At 41.1% G+C, this 22,772-nt stretch overlaps 1 protein-coding gene across 4 annotated transcripts in view; it reads left to right on the top strand.

Moving 5' to 3' along the window:
• Nucleotides 1–22,772, top strand: part of LOC125457110 (immunoglobulin-like domain-containing receptor 2) — a 143,119-nt gene that overhangs the window by 37,845 nt on the left and 82,502 nt on the right. For all 4 annotated transcript variants that reach the window (XM_059650273.1, XM_059650275.1, XM_059650274.1 and 1 more), the window contains one exon: nucleotides 13,490–13,828. In XM_059650273.1, the coding sequence (XP_059506256.1) occupies nucleotides 13,490–13,828 (339 nt within the window). The remainder of the gene's footprint in view (nucleotides 1–13,489; nucleotides 13,829–22,772) is intronic.

The following is a 22,772-nucleotide window of genomic DNA, read 5'->3' as shown; positions in this document are numbered from 1 at the left end:
TCTCAAAGGGGCAATTTGGGATGGTCAATAAATGCTGGCCTTACTTATGTAAGGTATGATTTGTCTTGATAGCATGAAAAATAATACTTTTCTCTGTATCTTGGTACATATGACAATAATTAATCAAATCAATGGCATTACCATTACTGAATGCTCCACCCTCAACCTTGTAGGGTTACCATTGACCAGAACCAAATGGGATCAATTATAATGAATTCTGTGGTTAGGAGAGGTCAGAGCCTGGAAAGAAATTTTAAAGATCTGAATGATGTACTCAGATTGAGGTCATGTAAGATTAACTTGTAACCATGCAAGGGCATCTTTTTGCCACAAGTGCAGACTGGCTGCTGATACCAGGGTTTAAAATGGCTTGCAAGATCTCACAGCAGTCAAGCAATCTATCCTATAACATACTGTCAGGATTACTGGGAAGTTGGTGGGAGAGATTTCAGAGATGCAAAAGAGTACAGGGTAGCTGGCTCCCATCAGGTACTCCCTGTACTGCTACTGTGCCAATGCCAAAATCCAGCCAGCCCAGACTGTTAGCACCAACGCTAAGGTGGTACAGTCTGAAGGTGGGCTTTTTAGACCTGGAACTCCATGGAGTTGCCCTGCAAGTCCATGTGCAAGGACATGTGCAGGTTTCTACAACCCATACCACAACTACTACAGGAGCAATGTGTAGGAGTATATGGGATGGGATGTCCTTCCTGCATGGTCAGTTGTGCAAGTTTAGGAGAATGCATGATATGGATTATTCAGGTTGTAAATAGTGCCATTAGAGTAAAATTAATGTTACACATTAACATTACCAACTGTTTACAGTGCATGCTCCCATCCTCACACTAATGGCCTGCTGAAAAGGGTGTCAAGCATGGCCCTGGTAAAGTGTGCATGTGACATAGAAGCCATTGTAGAGCCAAACCTACAGCTGAAACCGCAGATGCTGCATAACTGAATTTTCTGGCCAAAGTTTTAGTTAAAATGAATGCAGGCAGTCCAAGTCCAGCTCTGAATAAACCTGAGGGGACAGCATAAAGCTCTCATTGATTGGCATAGAAGACAGTATTTTGCTAAGAAAGATCATTAAAGGTGGCTGACAGTGAAAGTTGAAAAATTCGCAGTTTATATCAAGTGTATCCTTGGAAATAAATCACATTTGTGGAAATTTTAGAGGTAGTTTTACAACTTGCTGATTTTTGCTTAGCTTGTAACAGTCAATGCTGATATTAGGGAGGAAAAATTGTCCATTGTCTTCATTGACATCTTTTTCCTTGACCCAAAAGCGCGCACAGCATGCTGATGGGAAACTGCTTTGTGACAGGATGAAGTCACAATGTCGATGTTAATCACTGGTGCTACTGGCAGTGCACTATGGAATATATTCAAGAGAATCATTCCATTGAAGCCAATAATGTAACAGCTGTTAAACTGATAAGGAAGAAGAAACTTTAACAATTACATTGGCAAAGAAATGCTTTGCTGTCAATGATAAGATATAATAGGGATCTAAAAATTGGAATGGACCAATTTTTAGGTATGGGTTGCCACAATTTGAACCCCTACTTGACCCAATTCCAACAGAGGTAGTAATTTGCAAATTTAATGCTGCCACCTAATTTCTGAGAGTGTAATTTAAGATTGTGTGCATCTGCTGTGCTGGTGGATTCCCTGAATGCAGCAGGGAAACAAGACTCATGAGGCAGCTAGCATTCTGTTCCGAAAGTCTTTTTTTTTCCATCCAAAGGGGTAGCTACTCTGAAGGTGGCTGCTGCAGAATATTATTGCTGCAATCCAAAGAAAATAAAATGGAGCTCTAGTAGCCAGGGGTCATGGGGCCACAAATACAAATCTGGATGTTTTTGTGATGAAAGTGGGCAGGACGACAAATATCTTGGTTCAGTTGAGAGTGGAAGGGAAATTGGAGGTCCTTTTATAGATGTTCAGGGAGATCACACAGCAGCAACTGGACCAGAAGACCAAATAAAATGCCACATGAAGTCTACCAACGTCATTTGATTATCAAGATCAGCAGATGTATTTCATATCTTCACATAATATCTACCAGTCTTTCATTTTGCTCAATGCACTACAACCCTATCACTTACCCAGTAGAACATCCTGCCACTCACCACTCATGCCTAATATCCAGATGTTCAACCTCCGCTTCATACACGTTTTCAACACTGATCTACTTCTCTACCACTTCTTACTGACTGTGTATATCTTCAGTACTGAGTAATGGAAGGCACTTGACTCAAACATTGAATGCTCACTGAGAAGATCCCCGCTCTTGCAAGACGAACTGGCACATTACAGGTCGGAGTCATGCCTGTAAGGAAATAGGATGCAATGTCTCCTCAGCGCTACAGAAAATGTGAGCCTGTGCATCAAGATGCAGTTGTTACAAAGTCCTTGGCATCTGGCGTTGCTGAGAACATCAAAGATGATGGAATGGTTGTGCCTGAGATTAGGTCACTGTAGATTTCTTACTCCATTTCTCCTTGTCTGGCCCTAAACTCCATCTTCTGATGTTCTGCTTTCAGGCACTCAATGATCATCTGCTTAAAACAGCAGTCACAGTTGTAGGAGGAAAGAAAGCAACAGGCAGTGCAGCATTCACTAAGAGGCTGTTTGATCTGACTCATGCAGTTTAGCTATTGGCATGGCACACGACTTTAAATACTAATGTTGAGTTGGGTTCAGCATGTGATGAGTCAGTAGGCACAGCTGGATTGCAGCCAAGGCAGGCGCTAATGGATGGTACATATGCAGGTCTTCAGAGGGAAATGTCATGGACAAGTTCTCCTACAGGGTCTCAGATGAGGAATTAGGTGGAGCATTATCATAGAATAGAAACCCTACAGTGTGGAAGCAGGCCCTTCAGCCCAACAAGTCCACACCAACCCTCGGACATCCCCCCCCCCCCCCCCCCCCAGACCCATCCCCCTATAACCTACCTAATCTACACATCCCTGAACACTATGGGCAATTTAGCACGGTCTATCCACCTAACCTGAACATCTTTGGACTGTGGGAGGAAACTGGAGCACCCAGATGAAACCCATGCAGACGCAGGGAGAATGTGCAAACTCCATAAAGACCGTCACCTGATGGTGGAATCAAACCTGGGTCCCTGGTGCTGTTACGCAGCAGTACTAACCACTGCGCCACCCTATACAGTAGGGCTCTGATGGACATGCACAGCAGGCTGCTGAATGTATTGGCTACCCTGCCAGAAAGTCTCCTGCCACTGCCCAAGAGCATGGAGTTCAGCACCTGCCCTCCATCTGCATAATTTCTTGGATATCCAGAGGCACAGCCACTGGTGCCTCAAACCTTTTGTGATCTCCATATGGACAGGTCACCTACTCCTCTTCCAACGTAGCAGCACTGCTTGATAAAGTCAGCAATTCATTATAACACCTTTTTAAAAGCACCTTACTGTACTCCCAGATACTTAGCCTTTGTTTTTTCAAAACTACCTTTTTTATCTACAAGCTGGTTACCTAGCCCTTTAAATAACACTGGTCCAAGACACCTGAATGCTTGATCTTTTGTGTTCAAATTCATCGAATGGATCTGCATGATCCATGTTTGGAAAATGGGCATTGCATCATCAGGTTGGACTGTGTGATGTCTCTAATTAATTCAGCAGCTCTGCTGCTTACAGGGGTGCCTCTGTGAATACTCTTCTCAAGATTGTGCAAAGTGCAGGCTGTGTCAAAGTGACTGGGAGTGCAATGGCAATCTTGGGGAGTAATCAGCTTCTGCAGTGCTGTCCCCACAGATAGTGTAGGCCCAAATTTTGCATCCATGGTCTTTTGAGTCTAGTAGTTAGATTGTGTGGAAATTGTTGCTGCTTTGTGCAGCTAGAAAACTCATGATTCTTTTAGGCTATGCAATGACACTTGGAGGTAACTTGCTGCCTTTATAAGAAAACCAGTGACCCTCTTTTTACAACTGATTATGCCTTCCTGCACCCCTTCAAAGTTTTTTTTTGCCTGGAAGCCATCTTTCCAGTTTGCTCTGATTTGAGTTGGCTGCAATGACACTGTGAACAATATCTGCCCAGGACTGTGGTGTCAGTAAGTGTCATTTTACTTCATGCTGTTTATGGTTTTCTTGTACAGATGATCTACCTTAACCATTGTGAAATATGACGATATCTAACTTTTGCTGAGTAGCTTTGAGCTCTCAGTCAGCTGAAACTACACCAGACCTTTTTCAGAAAGGTCAAGCACTCTTCTGGCTTATTTGATTTTTTTTTTTCAATTTGTACTTGAATAGACAGCTCAACTTAAGCCTTAAGAATGCTCCTTTGTCATAACAAATATATTTATTACATTAGGATTTCACAGATTAATAACAAAATGTGTCCAACATTGCCAAGAGAGCTGGTCAAACTGTTTTTATTGCCCCTGCTTGATCTACCAAGATGTCAAAGTCAAAAAATGATCAAACTTCATGTACAGAATTTATTTCACTCACCAGTAAGCACTTGTTAAATCCATTACAGTCCTGAAATTATTGTTGGTAAAGTTAGAGGCCGATAGTATGAGATTCCTTCGTCTACAATGTTAATGGAAATATTATTGTAATAGATTAATAATTCTGCTGAAGTAGTGATTCATAAAGTACATCGGTGCTGATAAGGTGCTTTGCTGGTTTGAGTGACGTGGTAGTGATCAATTACCATAGTGGACTGCTGATTTTTTTTTTGCTGCTGTCCATTTAATTGGAGGGCTTCACATGAAAATTGAGGGAATGGAATCCCTACAGTGTGGAAACAGGTCCTTCGGCCCAACAAGTCCACACTGACTGTCGGAGCATCCATCCAGACCCATCCCTCAATAACCCACCTAATCTACACAATCCACCTAACCTGAATATCTTTGGACCGTGGGTGGAAACCCACACAGACAAAGGGAGAATGTGCAAACTCCATGCAGGCTGTTGCCAGAGAGTGGAATTGAACCCAAATTTCTGGTGCTGTGAGGCAGCAGTGCCAATCACTGAGCCACCATGCCACCATTACATAGACAGGGTTGGATGGTGATGAAAGATAAGAGCTAATCGAACACACAAGGTAGAAAGGAGGTCCTCTGACAAAGAGTGACTGTAATGTGATACAATTCCCTTGCAGTGAACATTTAAAGTAATAGTTAATTATTCGCAATCTCATTGAGAAATAAAAACCCAATGGACAAAGTGGACCATCTGTAGCTAACTAAAGCTATTAAGAATAGTTTTAGATTTAAAGAAAAGTCTTATAATATTGACAGTAAATAAGCCTGACAATTGAGGGAGACTTTAAGATAGTAATGAAAAATTAATAAAAGGGACAAAAGCAAAAAATGAGCAGAAACTAGATGTATCGTAAGTTTCTACAGGCATGTAAGAGGGTTAGTGGAAATAAACCTGAATGCCTAATTAACACCTGAGACAGGAAAAATATGATAGAGGTTGAGGAAGTGAAAGATATTAAATAAGTATTTTGTGCCTGCCTTCATAGTAAAAGGCACAAAAATGATCAGAAATACTGGGGAGCCAATAGCCTAAGAGACTAAGGAACATGAAGTAATTAAAGAAAATGTACCTGAGAAATTAATGGGATTGATTAATAAATTAATGGAATTTGGCCCAATTTCAGTAGTCTATATCCTAGATTAGTCTAAAAGAGCTTGCTTGCAGAGATAATGAGTTTGGTGGTTGTGATTTTCTAGAAGACTCAGTATTACAAACAGTCCCAATGGATTGGAAGGTAACAAATGGAACACCACGATTCACAAAATTAGGAAGAGAAAACAAAGAAATCCAGGTCAGTTAGCCTGATATTAGTCATTTGGAAAATGTTGGTCCTACTATTAAGGAGCTATAATAGGGCTTTTGGAAAATGCTAATATATTTGTATGGAGTCAAACTGATTTTATGAATGGGATTTTTTTTTGTAGTTTAACTAACATGGCAGATAAAGAATAATCAGTGGATGTAGTTATATTAGGATTTTCAAGGCTTAAATTTTTAAGTGCCAAATGAAAGATGGTTGTGAAAGTGAAGGGCTGGTAGTGGGGATACATTAGCACGGAGATAAGAGCAATTAAAGGAACAAAACAAGAGTAGGAACATGTTTTTTATACATTGGCAACTGTTGCTTTTTATTGAATGGCAAAGCAAACTCAAAGGGCCAAATGACCTGCTCCTGTTTCTAGGTCACATGTCCCCATGTTCCTATTAGTAACTTAGATGAAGGGACTAAGTGTAATATTTCCAGCCTTTCTCACTGTACAGAACAAAATGATAAAGAAAGCTGTGAGGAAGAGGCAGCATCTGCAAAGGGATAAAGACGATTAAGTGAGTGGGCAAGAAGTGGCAAATAGAATATAATATGGGAAATGAGACTGTTCACTTTGCTAGGAAGAATAGAAAAGTAGGATACTTTAAATTGATGATAAGCTATTTAATGTTAGTGTTCAAAGATATTTAGTTCTCACACAAGAATTTTAACTTGTAGATTTCAGAAGATAAATGTTATGTTTGCCTTTATTGCATGAAGTTTTGAGTGCAAGAGTAAGGAAATTGTGCTCAAATTGTATTTAACTTTAGAAAGTCAACACCTGGACTATGTTTTGGTCTTTGTACAGAAGGAAGGATACCGTTGCCTTAAAGAAATTGCCTTGAGCCTAGCCGAGCCAGCTATTGTGCTGCCCTGACCACACCCACTCTGTCAAAGCCAGGCTGATGATGACCATCCTCATTGATGACTATTCTGCCACATTATCTTGTATCCTCCAGTGCGCTGACATTTCCTACCCTTTATATCACAATTATTGTTCCCTCTGCAGCTCAGTATGCTGTCTCCAGTGCCCAAGATTGACATCCCCAACATTCCTACCACAGCAGTCACCCTGATACCTCTTTGATTTTCCGAGTACACTGTCCATTTGGACAGACCATGACCTACCCCGATAATTTAATTAAATTATTTAATTAATTGGATGAACAGCCCTGACTAATAAATAATCAAACCCTGACTGATCTCTGTGCAGTTCTTTGATTTATGCTAATTCCAGACTCATTGCACTGGACATGCAGGACTGACTGTGGCCCACTCCCTGAACTATAATTATACAAAGCCCTGATCCCTGACTACCCCAAGTGACTGACTGATCATGTCCAAGCACCTGGACTGATATTGGATGATGCCCTTGACTTAATATGCTACTACCCTCCTGACTGACAATTTACCCTTCTTGACTGAGGACTACGCCCTTTAAACTATTGACACATGGCCTTTTGATAAAATTACATGCAGTGCCTTTGCTCCATTCACAAAGTGATATTGATGTAGCGTGGTATTATACTGTGGAATATGTCCACCCTCTTGAGTGATCATTGTTGACAATCAAAACCAAGCAGCTTGAGTTTGTGCCTGTACTCAAAGGCAAGGCAAGACAGAAACATTGTAAGCCTCCCAGTTCTGAATGAGGTGGCAAAGTGCAAAGGCAAAGCATGGCAGAGATGCTGTGAGCATCCAAGTAGATGCAAAGTGAGTGAGAGAGCATGCAAAGAGCCCTGAGGTGCAGCCTGCTCCAAAGTGGGTATTGGAATGGAAGATGTTGCACTTAGAAAACGGCTATCCACCGGTACTAAGTGAATCAAAGAGGTACCACGATACTGTGTTGAGTCTAGTGCATGTCTGATGCCAACCTCCATGGATAAAGGGTGTAGTCAATCACTGTCCAGGAGCGTGCCCTGAGATCCTGGAGACTGCTGGTCACAGTGGAGGCCTGGGAGAGCAAATGAGCTGGAAGTGCCAGGTACCTGCTCTGACTTTCATACTGGCGATTGTCATTGTCTGGTTACTGTCTGTCACATGGGAGAATAGCAAACTGCATATAAATGAGCCAAGAAAAGCTTATAACAATATGTAAATGTATGCAAATAGGCGCCTTGATGCTCACTGTTGAGGTTCATGTCACGCTGTTTAAACCTCGAGTGGAAATCAGTCTTCTTTCTCCTGATGCCAAGCATCTGATTTCCCATTCTTGTCATAATTTCTCAACTGACTCGCCTTTGCCCTTGTTGTTGAAGGGCTGGAAAGATTCCACCCATAGCCTTCAAATAAAGAAACAGAAAAAAATGAGGCTTCCTAGGAAAACTGGCAACTGGAGGTAATAAGTTTTGTTAATAAGTAGAATCATGTCAAAACATTTGTAATTCATTTTAGCCTTTTAACACACTGTGACCAAATATTACAATACATTTACCTCTTTATCAGTTTTGCCCAAGAACCTCCAATATGCTACTTACTAATATGTTTTAACATCAGGTTTTACAATGGGCCATTGTTCTGTGGCAACTGCAACAATAATTTTCAAGCTGATTCCTTTTTGCAACTTTTTAACTATATGCATCCTCTCTAGAAGTACAGATCAGCAAAAATGTTCTGTAATATATTTGTTCAGCAAAATCATAGTAATGTTCAGAGTGATGTCATTTTCACTTTGTTTTATGAACTACAGTTAATAAAATTCAAAGCAATTATACTTTAGTTTTTTTATTATCTTCGTGCAGAGTTCCACAAAAGCCTAAAATTCCAGGAGGTATGTAGTTTGAGATGAAAATGACCGCCACTATGTATCATATAAAAAAGGCCACAGCTTTGTTTCTAAGGATACCATTGTGACCTTTTAGGAAGTACGTGACGAGGAAATGCTGTTTTGTAATCCTGCCATGTCTCCCACATCTTAAGTTCAAAGTGAACAAAGGAATTGAACTCTCCAGTTAAAACAATTGATCTACATAATTCAATATTTTTAAAAAATGCTTCTGTTCCTACACTTTCTGACAACTTAAGTTGTAATACCATGATGAGCAAAACTTTATTAAAATCATGTCTTTTTTTTACATAAGCACAATTATTGCTTTTATGTAGGTTACCTAAAATTATAGGCTAAAACAAATGCGTGAAGGGATCATGATGGTGTATGATATTCTAATTGAAATGTTATGGATTATATTCAAGTAGTCTAGACAAATAATCACTGGCTCAACTTGCAAGTTGAATGACAGGGCTGGGTTCACAGTTACGCTGATGAAACTCAGCTCTACTGTACCACGCCTATATTTATTTATTTATTTTTCTGAAATTAAATTATAGGTACTATATAATTTATTCTTGTAGAATATTGAAAAATACCTAAATTTTATTCAGCCCCTGTTAAAATCTCTGTACTTTTGGCGCTGGTTCCATCCCTTTCCAGAACTGCTGAAGTCATTCGAAATGGTATGCAATTTTATTGGCCTGTTGAACTTCAAGTTGTAAATTAAAACCTGTATTTTATTTATTACTAATATTACTTACTTCCACCTCTGCAACATTTTCTTTTTAAACTCCACGTGTATCTTGATTAGTTCTCAACTGAAACTCTAAACTTGTGGTTTTGGTAACACACTGCTGAACTTTACTGACCTTTTTGCCACTTTGGGTCTTGTAGGAAAAATAAATAATACTGAGTTAGTAAAATTCAAGAACCCATCAAGCAAGCGTTTGGTGTGTGAGCATAAGGCACCTCACTATCAGCCTCAGCTAAGCTATCTTCAAAGTGAATAAAAGCAGAGGGCTGTGAGGCTTGGTTGTTTAAGAGAAATTAATCATCAGTAAGGGAATCCAGGCTTATAGGAAAGTAGAGTTGAGGAATATCAGATTAGGCATGATCTCATTAAATTGTAGAGCAGATCTTGATGGGCTGAATGGCCTGCTTCTGCTCCTACATCTTGTGGTCTTGTAATCTGAATCAAGTTTTATAATATCCATGCACTTGGATGTTACAAAAAGAAATACAACCTGTCACAATAGTGTAAAGTACCAATTATAATATATAACTTCTTTCTTTTACCATTTGTGCCAGAGTATAAATTAGGAATCAGAGATAATGGGAACTGCAGATGCTGGAGATTCCAAGATAATAAAATGTGAGGCTGGATGAACACAGCAGGCCAAGCAGCATCTCAGGAGCACAAAAGCTGACGTTTCGGGCCTAGACCCTTCATCAGAGAGGGGGATGGGGGGAGGGAACTGGAATAAATAGGGAGAGAGGGGGAGGCGGACCGAAGATGGAGAGCAAAGAAGATAGGTGGAGAGGGTGTAGGTGGGGAGGTAGGGAGGGGATAGGTCAGTCCAGGGAAGACGGACAGGTCAAGGAGGTGGGATGAGGTTAGTAGGTAGCTGGGGGTGCGGCTGGGGGTGGGAGGAAGGGATGGGTGAGAGGAAGAACCGGTTAGGGAGGCAGAGACAGGTTGGACTGGTTTTGGGATGCAGTGGGTGGGGGGGGAAGAGCTGGGCTGGTTGTGTGGTGCAGTGGGGGGAGGGGATGAACTGGGCTGGTTTAGGGATGCAGTGGGGGAAGGGGAGATTTTGAAACTGGTGAAGTCCACATTGATACCATATGGCTGCAGGGTTCCCAGGCGGAATATGAGTGGGCCTCCTGCACTGCCACAATGATGCCACCCGAAGGTTGCAGGAACAGCAACTCATATTCCGCCTGGGAACCCTGCAGCCATATGGTATCAATGTGGACTTCACCAGTTTCAAAATCTCCCCTTCCCCCACTGCATCCCTAAACCAGCCCAGTTCATCCCCTCCCCCCACTGCACCACACAACCAGCCCAGCTCTTCCCCCCCACCCACTGCATCCCAAAACCAGTCCAACCTGTCTCTGCCTCCCTAACCGGTTCTTCCTCTCACCCATCCCTTCCTCCCACCCCCAGCCGCACCCCCAGCTACCTACTAACCTCATCCCACCTCCTTGACCTGTCCGTCTTCCCTGGACTGACCTATCCCCTCCCTACCTCCCCACCTACACCCTCTCCACCTATCTTCTTTGCTCTCCATCTTCGGTCCGCCTCCCCCTCTCTCCCTATTTATTCCAGTTCCCTCCCCCCATCCCCCTCTCTGATGAAGGGTCTAGGCCCGAAACGTCAGCTTTTGTGCTCCTGAGATGCTGCTTGGCCTGCTGTGTTCATCCAGCCTCACATTTTATTATCTATAAATTAGGAAGAGTGTGATTTTAAATCTGCTGACATATTGTTGCGAAAAATAAAAGCGTAAAAATCTCAGCTCAAGGCAACAGATGCAAAATACAATTTTGTCACAGTAACTTTCTAAAACTTGGATTAAGGCATTTTATTTAGTCAATGCTACACTTCTGGTTGAGCGGGAGCAATTCCTTTGTATTATTTTTAAATGGATCATAAACCAATAACACAAAGTTGGAATACGTTTTTGTTACACAGTTGAAATCCTCTTCCAAGTGGCTGGAAGAAAATAGAGAAAAATATTGAACTCTTCAACATGTTAGGAATTTCCATATTAATTACTAAGTAACATGTGGGGGATTGAACTTTATAAGGACAGTTGCATATGTTGCAATTTTCAGATATCACAAAATGCCAAAATATTTGTTTTAAATGAGTCTTAAAATTAGAACTACAGTGCAAATATGACTCTGTAATTCTACTAATGATTTGATTTTTTTAAATGAAAAAACCATATGATGAAATAGCAAAAAGTCTTTTAAAGTTATTCTTTATACAACAAGCTTGGATGGAAGCAAGTCCATTCGGGACATTAATTTTGTCTTCCATTTCTTTCCATTTGCTATTGAATTTCTGTTAAAGGCAACCAGTTGAACACCTCTACAGAACTGTAATATGACATACTGCTTCACAATAAGATGCCTATATTAGAAAGTTATTTGGTTGAATTATATATTTGCTGAAAGGGTTGCTATAGAAAGCTGAAAAATTAACACATTTGAATAGAAGATTCTTTTTAACGTAGTTTTGCAGAAGTGTTTTCAGATCAGTTGGTATACTAATATATCTATATCAAGTGCAAGATGATGACAGTGTACTAGATAATTTTCACCTTGTAATAAATTAGTATGTACAGTGTTCATCAATGAAGTTAGAATTGAAAATCCAGGAACACACGCAGAAGTGTAACTTTCTCCAAACTGGTATCTTAAGTATCTAAGCAAATTCTCAAATGTTTGATCAGTTCCTACTAGACATTTATTGATAATAAAAATCAAACACGACCAGAGGCAGTTGCTGTTTTATATGTAGAATGCAATGTAAAAGCTATCCTGTTCTCATTACTGCCCACCCCTCTGAAAACAGAAAGTATTGTGTTCACCTGGGGATGAGGGTGTTGTCAGGATCGAGGCCTCCAGAATCATCTTTACAATGACAGAGAGGTTCACCATCACAGAAGAATTCAGGCCATTATTTTTCGATCCAAAACAACAACTTTTGGAGTTGCTCACTTTTAACTTTTCAGAGCCGTTGAGTTGCTACAGAACTAAAGTCAAGTCTTGGAAATATTTCAGTAGACAACAACCGTGAGTTAATGTTTGGGTTGCCTGATGATTCAAACCTAAATGGTGACAATAAAAGGCCACCATGTCAGGTTTTTGAGAAGGCATAGGGGCAGAAAGGAAGGTTCATGATCCAGGAAGGCCATGACCATAGTAAGATTTTATTAAAGTTAAATCTTTAAGACAAGGAGTTTGGAAATGCTAGTTAGAAGATATTTTGTTTAAATCGTTATTTTGGGAAACCCAAATTTTGCATTTTGTGTCATGAGTGGATAAATTATAATTGAGTCAAGTGAGTTTGATCACAACCATTGTTCCACTTACCTATCACACTGAATTAAAGCAATGCCTGATAGAAATGAATAAGCTGCATCATGTGTAGGGCATATATGGAAATTGTTAATACCCAGTATAGGTCACAAGTGAGGTATTCATAGTCACAGCCAGATTAATCTACTACTAAAGTCTCCATTGTTCTCCTGCACCATAGAGCTGCTACTCTCTTTCATTGGAGAGAGATGACTGTTGGTGGCTTAACCTGAGGGTGACCACGCCTCCATGAGGGGAGAGGTTGGGAAGGAGGATCCTTCATGGTAACCTCAACCAGTGCAGAAATTGAACCCACATTGTTGGTGTCACTCTGCACTGCAAGCCAGCTGAGCTAACAACCCCCCGCCGCCAAATCATGTATGAGACCATGTGAGTAAATACCCTTTAAAAATCACCCAGATTCTTTACGGAAATAACTGACATATCAGAACCGCAAAAAAAAATACGTACAGTGGAACCAAATTTATAACCAGAGCTAAGGAGTATTCCTGAAACCATCTGGGTTCAATTATAAACCAGTAGAGGATAAATCATTTCATAAAAATGCCTGGCAGAAATTTTATTCAAAATGAATATTTAGTAGTGTTTGCGACGTTAACCTTGTGACAAATATAATGGGATCATAACAGCCCATCAAAAGTTGGACTGCAAGAATCTGAATTGAATGAGATTTTGAATCATTGATGCGACCCAGTTTGAACACAAGTAAATTTTATTTTTGAAGTAAACTGAAGTCTTGTTCATGCTACCTCATATTTTTTTTCTTATACTTGCAGGTGTGTCCCTTGGTGTTCAAGTGACCATTTCAGAACAGAAAAAAATAGCTATGTTGTTCCAGCCTGTCGTTCTACATTGTCAGTATTCAACTACATCTGCCCAACAACCAGTGGTACAGTGGCGCTTTAAATCATACTGCAAGGACCGTACTAGAGATGCCTTCAGCATTCACAGCACAGCTGCACACGTCATCAGCCAGAAAGAACAGAGTCCTACGTGGGACCCATATCTAGACTGTGCAGACAACAGTCGTACTGTCCGAATTGTGGCTTCCCGTCAGGGTTCTGCAGTCACCTTAGGCGAGTACTACAAAGGACGAGAAATCACCATTATCAATAGTAAGGATTTTTACTTCCAACAAATTACATTCTATGAATAAGGATGATACATGAATTGAATACTTTTATCACACTTTTTATTGCACAATTAATTGCATAAGGGGTCTAAAAAATGAGTTAACTTAATATTTGTTCGAACAATCATACCATTCTATTTCAAGTTGACACTGTTGTGACGTTCTTAGCTTGCATAAGCACAACCCCTTTCTACACAATTGATGGGATAAAAGTGAACTCAGTAATGTTTGTCCTGGGTGCTATTTGGGATACACAATGGTGTCAACAGTCTGCATGAGATTGATGCAACACACTCCAGCTGTCATTATATGCAAGCACTCAACATCTATTGCAATCTTCTGAGCAGGCAGATCAGTTGTCAATCAGCATGTCTCAATGCTGCTACTTTGCAGCTCAATGTGCCGGCCAATGTTTTCTCTTAACCTGGCACAACCATAGGCATATTAAGCAGCCTGAAATTCCCCTAGCAATGCTGTTTAAAGTGATCATTAACTGCTACAGTTTAGTTGCTAGTTTACTTTTTCGGGCTTTCACCACTATTATACACTTTTTTATGCTTTCCATAATTGTTTTAAGTTTCAAATGACTGGGGCGGGGTGGGGGTGGGGGGGGGCGGGGGCGGAATGTACAGTCGATGTACGTTTTGCTGAGTTTGTGGTTATCGCATAGACGAATTGGTCCCGGTCATGGGCGCTCTGAAAGGCATTCCCCTTGATTACAAAACAACTGAGAGAACAAACAGAGGGCCTGTATAATGCAACCAGCTACTGGAAATGGAAAATGGTGGAGGAGAATGGAGGGCTTTCAGTAGGAGGCCGTGTATACTCGTAGCAAAATTCTGGTGCTCAATCCTCAGTAAGAAACAATGTCTGAGACACATGTGTTCTAAAGGAACTCATCAGCTGCCTGCTGCAGTCAAAACTCAACCTCCGTGCAGTCAAAGACTGCATTGCAAGTTGCAATGCAGATGACTATAGTTCTGATCTTGTATGCATCAGGATCCTTCCAGGCTGGATTTAGAGATGTTTCTAGCACATTAAAGTTTGTAATCGATTTTCACGTCAGGAACGTCACTGAGTTCGCTATTCAAATAAGAAAGTGAATTTCATTTTTATTTCCTTTTATCAATAAGAAGCAGATGCAGGAAGCATAAAGTTTTACAGGCTTCTCCGTAGTACATGGTATCTTTGTAGACTCATGATTTTGCAAGTGTCATCACTGACCTGTATGAGAACAGGAAGGGATTCCATTCTCTCAAAATGTAGTCACCCTGTGAACATAGGCAATTTGTTGCTTGGTGCTATTTCCCCACTTTGGCCTTTTAAAGTTGCATTTCTTTTGATTTTCAGCTAACAGCCTAGTGTCCTTTAAATTTCTAGAAGAACGTACAGATCTGTCAGTTTAACTTTGGTGTTGGGGAAACTTCTGGAAACAATAATATGGGACAAAATTAACAATCATATGGACAACTGCAGAGTTAAAGGAAGTCAGCATGGAGTTCTTATTGGAAAATCTTGTGTAACCAACTTACTAAAGATTTTGAAGAGATAGTACAGAGGGTTAATGAAGGCAATGTAGTTGTCTTACACTTCCAGATAATGCATTTCAGACCTTATCTACTTGCTGCATAAAAAAAATTCCTGATGTGACTTTTTTGCCTCTTTATCAATTACCAAAAGTCTATGCCTTCTTGGCCTTGATCCTTTCATGAGAGGAACTCCTATCTGCTCTGTCCAGAACCGTCATGATTTTGAATCCCTCACTCAAACCTCCTCTTAGCTTTCTTTTATCTAATGTAAACAGTCCTAACATCTCCAATCTCTCTTCATAACTGAAGTGCCTCATTTCAGAAACGTTCTCATGAATCTTTTCTGCAGTCTCTCAAATGTTTACACATCCTTTCTAAAGTATAGTGCCCAAAACTGGATGTAGTCCTCTAGCTGAGGCCAAACTAGCATTCTACCCAAGTTCAACATAAACTCCTTCTCTCTTACTATGTATCCCTTTTAATAAACCAAGGATGTTGTGTTCTTTACTTAACCACTCTCTCTCACCCAGTACTACGGCCTTTGATGACTTACACACATATGCACTCAATCCCACTGCTCCTGCTTTAGAATTGTGCCCTTTGTTTGATATTGTCTCCTCCATGTTCTTCAATTTTCTATGCATAGAACCGCATCTGCCAACAAATTGTCAATGTCCCAATGAAATTCTACACCACCTTCCTCACAGTTCATAATGTTACCAATTTTTACATCAGCTGCAAACTTTCAGATTGTGTCATTACTATAAATCAGGAAAAGTAAGTGTCCCCATACTTCCCCCTGGGGATTCCATTACAATCCTTCCTCCACCCCAAAAATGTCTATTGCATAAAACCCCGCAATTGTGGAAACAGACCATTTGGCCCAACAAGTCCACATTGCCACCCGAAGAGCATCCCACCCTGACTCATTCCCCTACCTCTGCATTTACCCATGTCTAACCCAACTAACCTAAACATTCATGGATACTATGGCAATCTAGCATGGCTAATACATCTACCCTGGACATCTTTGGACTGTGGGAGGAAACTGGAGCACCAGGAGGAAACTCACACAGACAGGGGGAGACTGTGCAAACTCCACAGTTGGCTGAGAGTGGAATCGAATCCTGGCCCCTGTCGCTGTGAGGCAGCAGTGCTAATTACTGAGCCCCTGTGCCACCCTTTAAATTTGGTTCACACTAATTCAGCATCACCTGTCTCCTCGCTCTGCTGAAACCTAATGAATGTCTTTATAATTTGTTTGTTTGGTTATTTGTCCACAATCTCTGGGCTGGTTTTTCACCTGCAGCACCTCAAACTTGTACTGATCCAAATCACTACACACGCTTAATTTGCACCAACTCCCAGCTTCCCCATCAGCCTTGCGTGAGTTAACTCAGTTTATTGGACAGGCAATTCTCTTTGTTTTTAAACATTGATATGACTTCTTAACTTGTAATTACTCCATTGCCTCTCCTATCACTTTTTCCAACATCTTTCATTTGTTTATGGAGTGAGTGTCACCCCCAGCTGCAACATTAATGGGCAGTTCTTGGGATTTCACAGGGTTTTTGTTTGCCATTGAGATTTTAAATGTATTTTGAGTTGTTCCCTCGTTATTGACTCCCATCCAACAAGAAGTGTTTTATTGGTAAATTTAGGTATGAAACATTTGAGCTGCTGGGTGAAGCTATTTTAAGTATGACAGATGTCTCCTTCTATCACAGATCCTGCCATTTAAGCTCCTCTACTTGAAACCTATCTTCCCCCTCCTCTCTCTCTCTGCTCCTTTTATAGAATCTGATTGCAGGGGCAGTATGGGTAAGAGGGAGCGTACTTGTGTTTAGAGTTGCTGGAATGGTTTTAATGGCCAGTATTGCAACTGCCAAGGCAGTTTCCTCCATCCTGTCAAAATCATTTGACCTGTTAGGGGAGGTTAATGTGAGGAATCGAAAATAAGGGCATCTCCAACAGTAATAAGGGCAGAGTAATATCTGTTCCCAAAGCTGTTCCATGACAGTACCTGAAATTCCAAACTTGGACTTATTCCCACGTCAGCTATTGCAGACAACGGAGCTGTCCCAACAATCAGTCATGGAAAAGGCTGCATTGTGTGCACATTCATTGCCCTTGCTTGGTCACTCTGCTTCCTTGTCAGGCTTGGCCAATCTCAGATTTTTGTGGTGCAATCACATTCTGACTTCTGATGTCTTTAGGAAAGTGATGATAAACTAATTTGTTGAACTGATGGCCGACCATACAAAATTGGACTACCTTAATTGCCAGTTGGACAGTCATCCAGCTTTAATGAAGGAATGGAGACAAGAACAAAGAAAATTACAGCACAGGATGAGGCCCTTCTGCCCTCCAAGCCTGCGCTGATCCAGATCCTCTATCTAAACCTGTCGCCTGTTTTCCAAGGATCTGTATCCCTCTGCTCCCTGCCCATTCATGCATCTGTCCAGACACATTTTAAATGATGCTATCATGCCGTCTCTACCATGTCCATTGGCATCGCGTTCCAGGCACCCACCACCCTCTGCGTAAAGAACTTTCCACACATCTCTCTTTAAACTTTTCCCCTCTCACCTTGAAATCGTGACCCCCGAGTAATTCAGTCCCCTACTTTGGGGAAAAGCTTCCTGCTATCCACCCTGTCTATACCTCTCCTGATTTTGTAGACCTCAATCAGGTCCCCCCAACCTCAGTCTTTCTAATGTAAATAATCCTAATCTACTCGACCTCTCTTCATAGCTAGCGCCCTCCATACCAGGCAACATCCTGGTGGACCTCCTCTGCACCCTCTCCGAAGCATCTACATCCTTTTGGTAATGTGGCGACCAGAACTGTACGCAGTATTCCAAATGTGGTCAAAACAAAGTCCTATACAACTGTAACATGACCTTCCAACTCTTATACTCAATACCCCGTTCGATGAAGGAAAGCATGCCGTATGCCTTTTGACTACTACATTGACCTGCATTGCCACCTTCAGGGTACAATGGACCTGAACACCTAGATCTCTCTGTGTATCAATTTTCCCCAGGGCTTTTCCATTTACTGTATATTTCGCTCTTGAATTGGATCTTCCAAAATGCATCACCTCGCATTTGCCTGGATTGAATTCCATCTGCCATTTCTCCACCCAACTCTCCAATCTATCTATGTTCTCCTGCATTCTCCGACAGTTCCTTTCACTATCTGTTACTCCACCAATCTTAGTGTCATGTGCAAATTTGCTAATCAGACCATCTATACCTTCCTCCAGATCATTTATGTGTATCACCAACTGTGGTCCCAACACGGATCCCTGTGGAACACCACTGGTTACAGTTCTCCATTTTGAGAAACTCTCTTCCAATGCAACAAAGCCCAGCCAGTTCTCTATCCACCTAGCTAGTACACCCTGGACTCCATAGATATCCATTTCTGCTCCCTCTCACCCATACTGCCCCTTCAATCAGATTCTTTCCATAAAGGAGCAGAAATAGGAGGAGGGAAATAGGCTTCCAGTAGAGGAGCTTAAAATGGTACATCTTGAAAGGTTATGCGCAGGTGATGGTGCTTCTCTACTGCTGCCTTGCCCTCTGGCAGAGTTCGTTCTTGCCAGTTGATGAGTTGATGCGGAGCACAGTTGTAGTTGCAACATGATGCCAAGTGCAAGTAGTGGATGGTTTGCTAATGTTGTGTTGAGTGGTGGGATCTGCGTACACTCAAGTGGATTGTATACCCTTGTTTTTGTGACTTATTGACAGCGGCTAGGCAAGGAGAGTCAGGAGGTGTATTACACGCTTTTATTGTCATCACGGTATTTGTTTCTTACAGCTCTTGGTGTGCTTCTGACTCTTGGTACCCACCAAGATTTTAATATGGGAATATAGTGATTTACTGCTACTCTATTTGCTGCTTCTTTACTCAATGAATTCTGTATACATGTTCCTACCTTACCTGTTATTGGCCACAACATTGTACTTGCACATGGCTTTCTAAGCTTATAATTCACCAATCTCATTTACCACACTCAGTGTATTCATATACATGCACGTAACACTGATGTAAATGTTATTACTTTCTCCCTTACTTTGGCCCCAATCAGTAATTTACTATTCTCTATTCTAGTACCATCCATATTTCTCAATATCCTTTGCATCTTGCTGTTCCTGTCTGATTGTTATTTCTTGTTTGCACATCCCTGTCAAGTTGGTTTAAACCCTGCCCAACAGCACTAGCAAAATGCCTGCATGTAACTCAATTGTAGCTGTATTTAGGTGCAAACTATTTGGCCTGTACAGGTCACATCTCTCTCCAAAATGGGTCCCAAGAATCTAAAACCCTTCCTCTGCACCAGTTTTCAAGCCATGTAATCATCTGCTTTGCCCTCTAATTTAAAAGCTTAGGAGAGGCAACGGTCTAGTGGTATTATTGCTAGATTGTTAATCCAGAGATCCAAATAATACTTTGGGGACCTGGGTTCAAACCCCACCATGGCAGATGGTGGAATTTGAATTCAATAAAATATCTGGAATTAAGAATCTAATGAAAACTGTGAATCCATTGTCAATTGTTGGGAAAAACTCACCTGGCTCACTAATGCCCTTAAGGGAGTAAAATTGCCATTCTTACCTGGTCTGGCCTACACGTGATTCCAGGCCCAGGCAATGTGGTTGACTCTTCACTGCACAGGTGGGATGGGCAATTAATGCTGCCTAGCCAGTGATGCCCTCATCCCATTAATGAGTTTAAAAAAAGCTTGCAACACCCTACAAGAAAGCCAGAAATTAATAATTTAGTATTCTACTTGCCAAATTTCTACCTAGCTCCCAAAGGTCTGACTGCAAGACCACATCTTTCTTCCTTGCTGTCATTGGTTTCAAGTAGATAACCACTGATGCCTGCTCCTCCTCCCCGCTCAGGGCACTCCACAGCTGCTCAGTGACAACCTTGACCCTGGCACTTGGGAGGCAACATACTTTTCTGGATTCACATCTAGACCTCTATATCTACTTCCTTAACTATTGAATCACCTTATACTATTGCTCTTCAAGTTTCCCTTGTTACCCTCTTGTACAGCTGAGATAGTCATGGTGCCATGGACGTAGCTCTAGCTGCACTCTCCAGATGAATCATCACTGTCATCAGTATTCAGAAATGAACATTAGTTGGAAAGTGGGATGCATTCAGTGACTCCTGCCATAGAATTGTACAGCACAGAAACAGACCCATTGGTCCAACTAGTCCATACAACCAAATTTCCGAGACTGAACTAGTCTCGCTGCATTTGTCCCATATCCTTCTAAACCCATCTTTTTCATTTACCAATCCAAATGTCTTTTAGATGTTGTAACTGCACCTGCATCTATCACTTCCTCTGGCAGGTCATTCCACACACAAATCACCTTCTGTGTGAAAAGGATGCCCCTCAGGCCCCTTTTAAATCTTCCCCTCTAACCTTAAAAATATGGCCCCTAGTTTTGAATTCCCCCACCCTAGGGAAAAGACCTCTGCTTATAACCTTAGCTATGTCCCTAATGCATTTATAAACCTCTATAAGGTCACCCCTCAAACTCCGAAGCTCCAGTAATTAAAGTCCCAGTCTATCTAACCTATCCTTATAATGCAAACCCTCCAGTCCCAGCAACACTCTTAAAACATTTCTAAACCTTCTCCAATTTAATAACATCCTTCCCATAGCATATGGAATTGTTACATTTTGCCTTTGAAAATAACATTTGTAGAGAGATTTAGTTTGTCTCTAAGTGACTAAGAAGAATATGTTTGCACATGGAGCACTTGGATGTGTTCAGGCCACTCGCTAATGATGATCTTTTGAGTTGTTGAAGCTGGACATCAGATGTAGCTTCCAGAAACTGCTTTTCTTGGCAATGACCAAAATGAATGAGATCAATTTGGAGACTATTTTCTAACTTGGATTCAACACTATCCACTTGTAGGTCAAGAAGAATATCATTGTTCATTGCTGAATCTGGAAGCCTGTTAACAGCATCAGGAATCTATGACCCTAATTTGTATTATACTTCAAAATTGAACCCTTAGATACTCACGTGTAGAAATTGTAACCATAGGAGTTTATGTGGGGATTGATGAGTGATGTTTCACTGCATTTACATACTGTCCCAATAATGTCCTTTATGATACATGCAATATGTCTGAGTTAGTTATTGTGAGAGAGTTTTGAACAATATGTTTAGTTGATAAGGCTGTCGTGGTTGAATGGCTGTAGTGGAATATGGCTGTGAGGCTTGTAGCAATGCTAAATGTATGAGGATGCAGTACAACATTCAAAATATACAGGTGATGGGTAAATCTGTGTTCAAAATTCCCTGGAAAATACGCTCATAACAGCAAACAATCAGAAAAGTCAGCCGCCATGAGTTGAATTGAAGGAAACAATGAGGAGATTCTCCTCTAGATCCATAGGGGTTAAGGTGAAGGGAGAAAGGGAGGCTGCAAAGGTTGGGGACACATAAATAATTCAAGTTTTTTTTCTGTAAAATATGATGTAAATCTTCAGCGCATATTTGCTTCATTGTTTCAAATTGTGGAAACAGATTATGATGGAAACTGGTTAGTAAGATTGAGTTACAAATTAGAATTAGACCCCTACAGTGAGGAAACAGGCTATTTGGTCCAACAAGTCCAAACTGACCCCCAGAAGAGTATCCGATCAAGACCCATCCCCCTACCCGATCCCTGCAAACCCCGATGGCTGACATCCCTAAGCTACACATCCCTGAACACTGGGTAATTTAGCATGGCCAATCCAACTAACTTGCATATCTTTGGACAGTGGGAAGAAACTGAAGCACCTGGCAGAAACTCCACGCAGATATGGGGAGCACGTGCAAACTCCACACAGACAGTCGCCCGAGGGTGAAATTAAACCCAGATCCCTGGTGCTGTGAGGCTGCAGTGCTAACCACTGAGCCACCGTGAAGTCTGATAGAGAACATCATTGAATTAGTTTGGAGTAATAATTTTTACTCCAAGAACTAAACAATCAAATGGAACACATGCATGGTGGGAAAGAGGGAAGAAATATTTATTTTCTAATTCCTTGATGTTACTGTAACTAACTGCTTTCTGGAATAAGTGTACAGATTTAGTTTCTCCTCTTTGCTGATGTTTAACCAGTGAAGTCCAATGTTTGTTGTTCATTTCATCTGCATCTTCACGAATGTAATGATACTGGTTGGAATTTTGTGTTTAATATTGTGCTGGTTTTTATGTCCAGTTGTACATATTTTTCTTTTGTTCATTAACATACCTGTGACATCAACACACAGGTTGCACGTCACCAACACCTTCTGAATGGCAACTAGGGACGAGCAATAAATGTTGACCCAGCTAGCAATGCCTCTATCCCATGAGCAAATAAAA

This window comes from Stegostoma tigrinum, chromosome 12, assembly GCF_030684315.1.
Source record: "Stegostoma tigrinum isolate sSteTig4 chromosome 12, sSteTig4.hap1, whole genome shotgun sequence".
Lineage (NCBI taxonomy): Eukaryota > Metazoa > Chordata > Chondrichthyes > Orectolobiformes > Stegostomatidae > Stegostoma > Stegostoma tigrinum.
The sequence above is the reverse complement of the archived record's forward strand: the minus strand, read 5'-3'. Positions and strand labels throughout refer to the sequence as shown.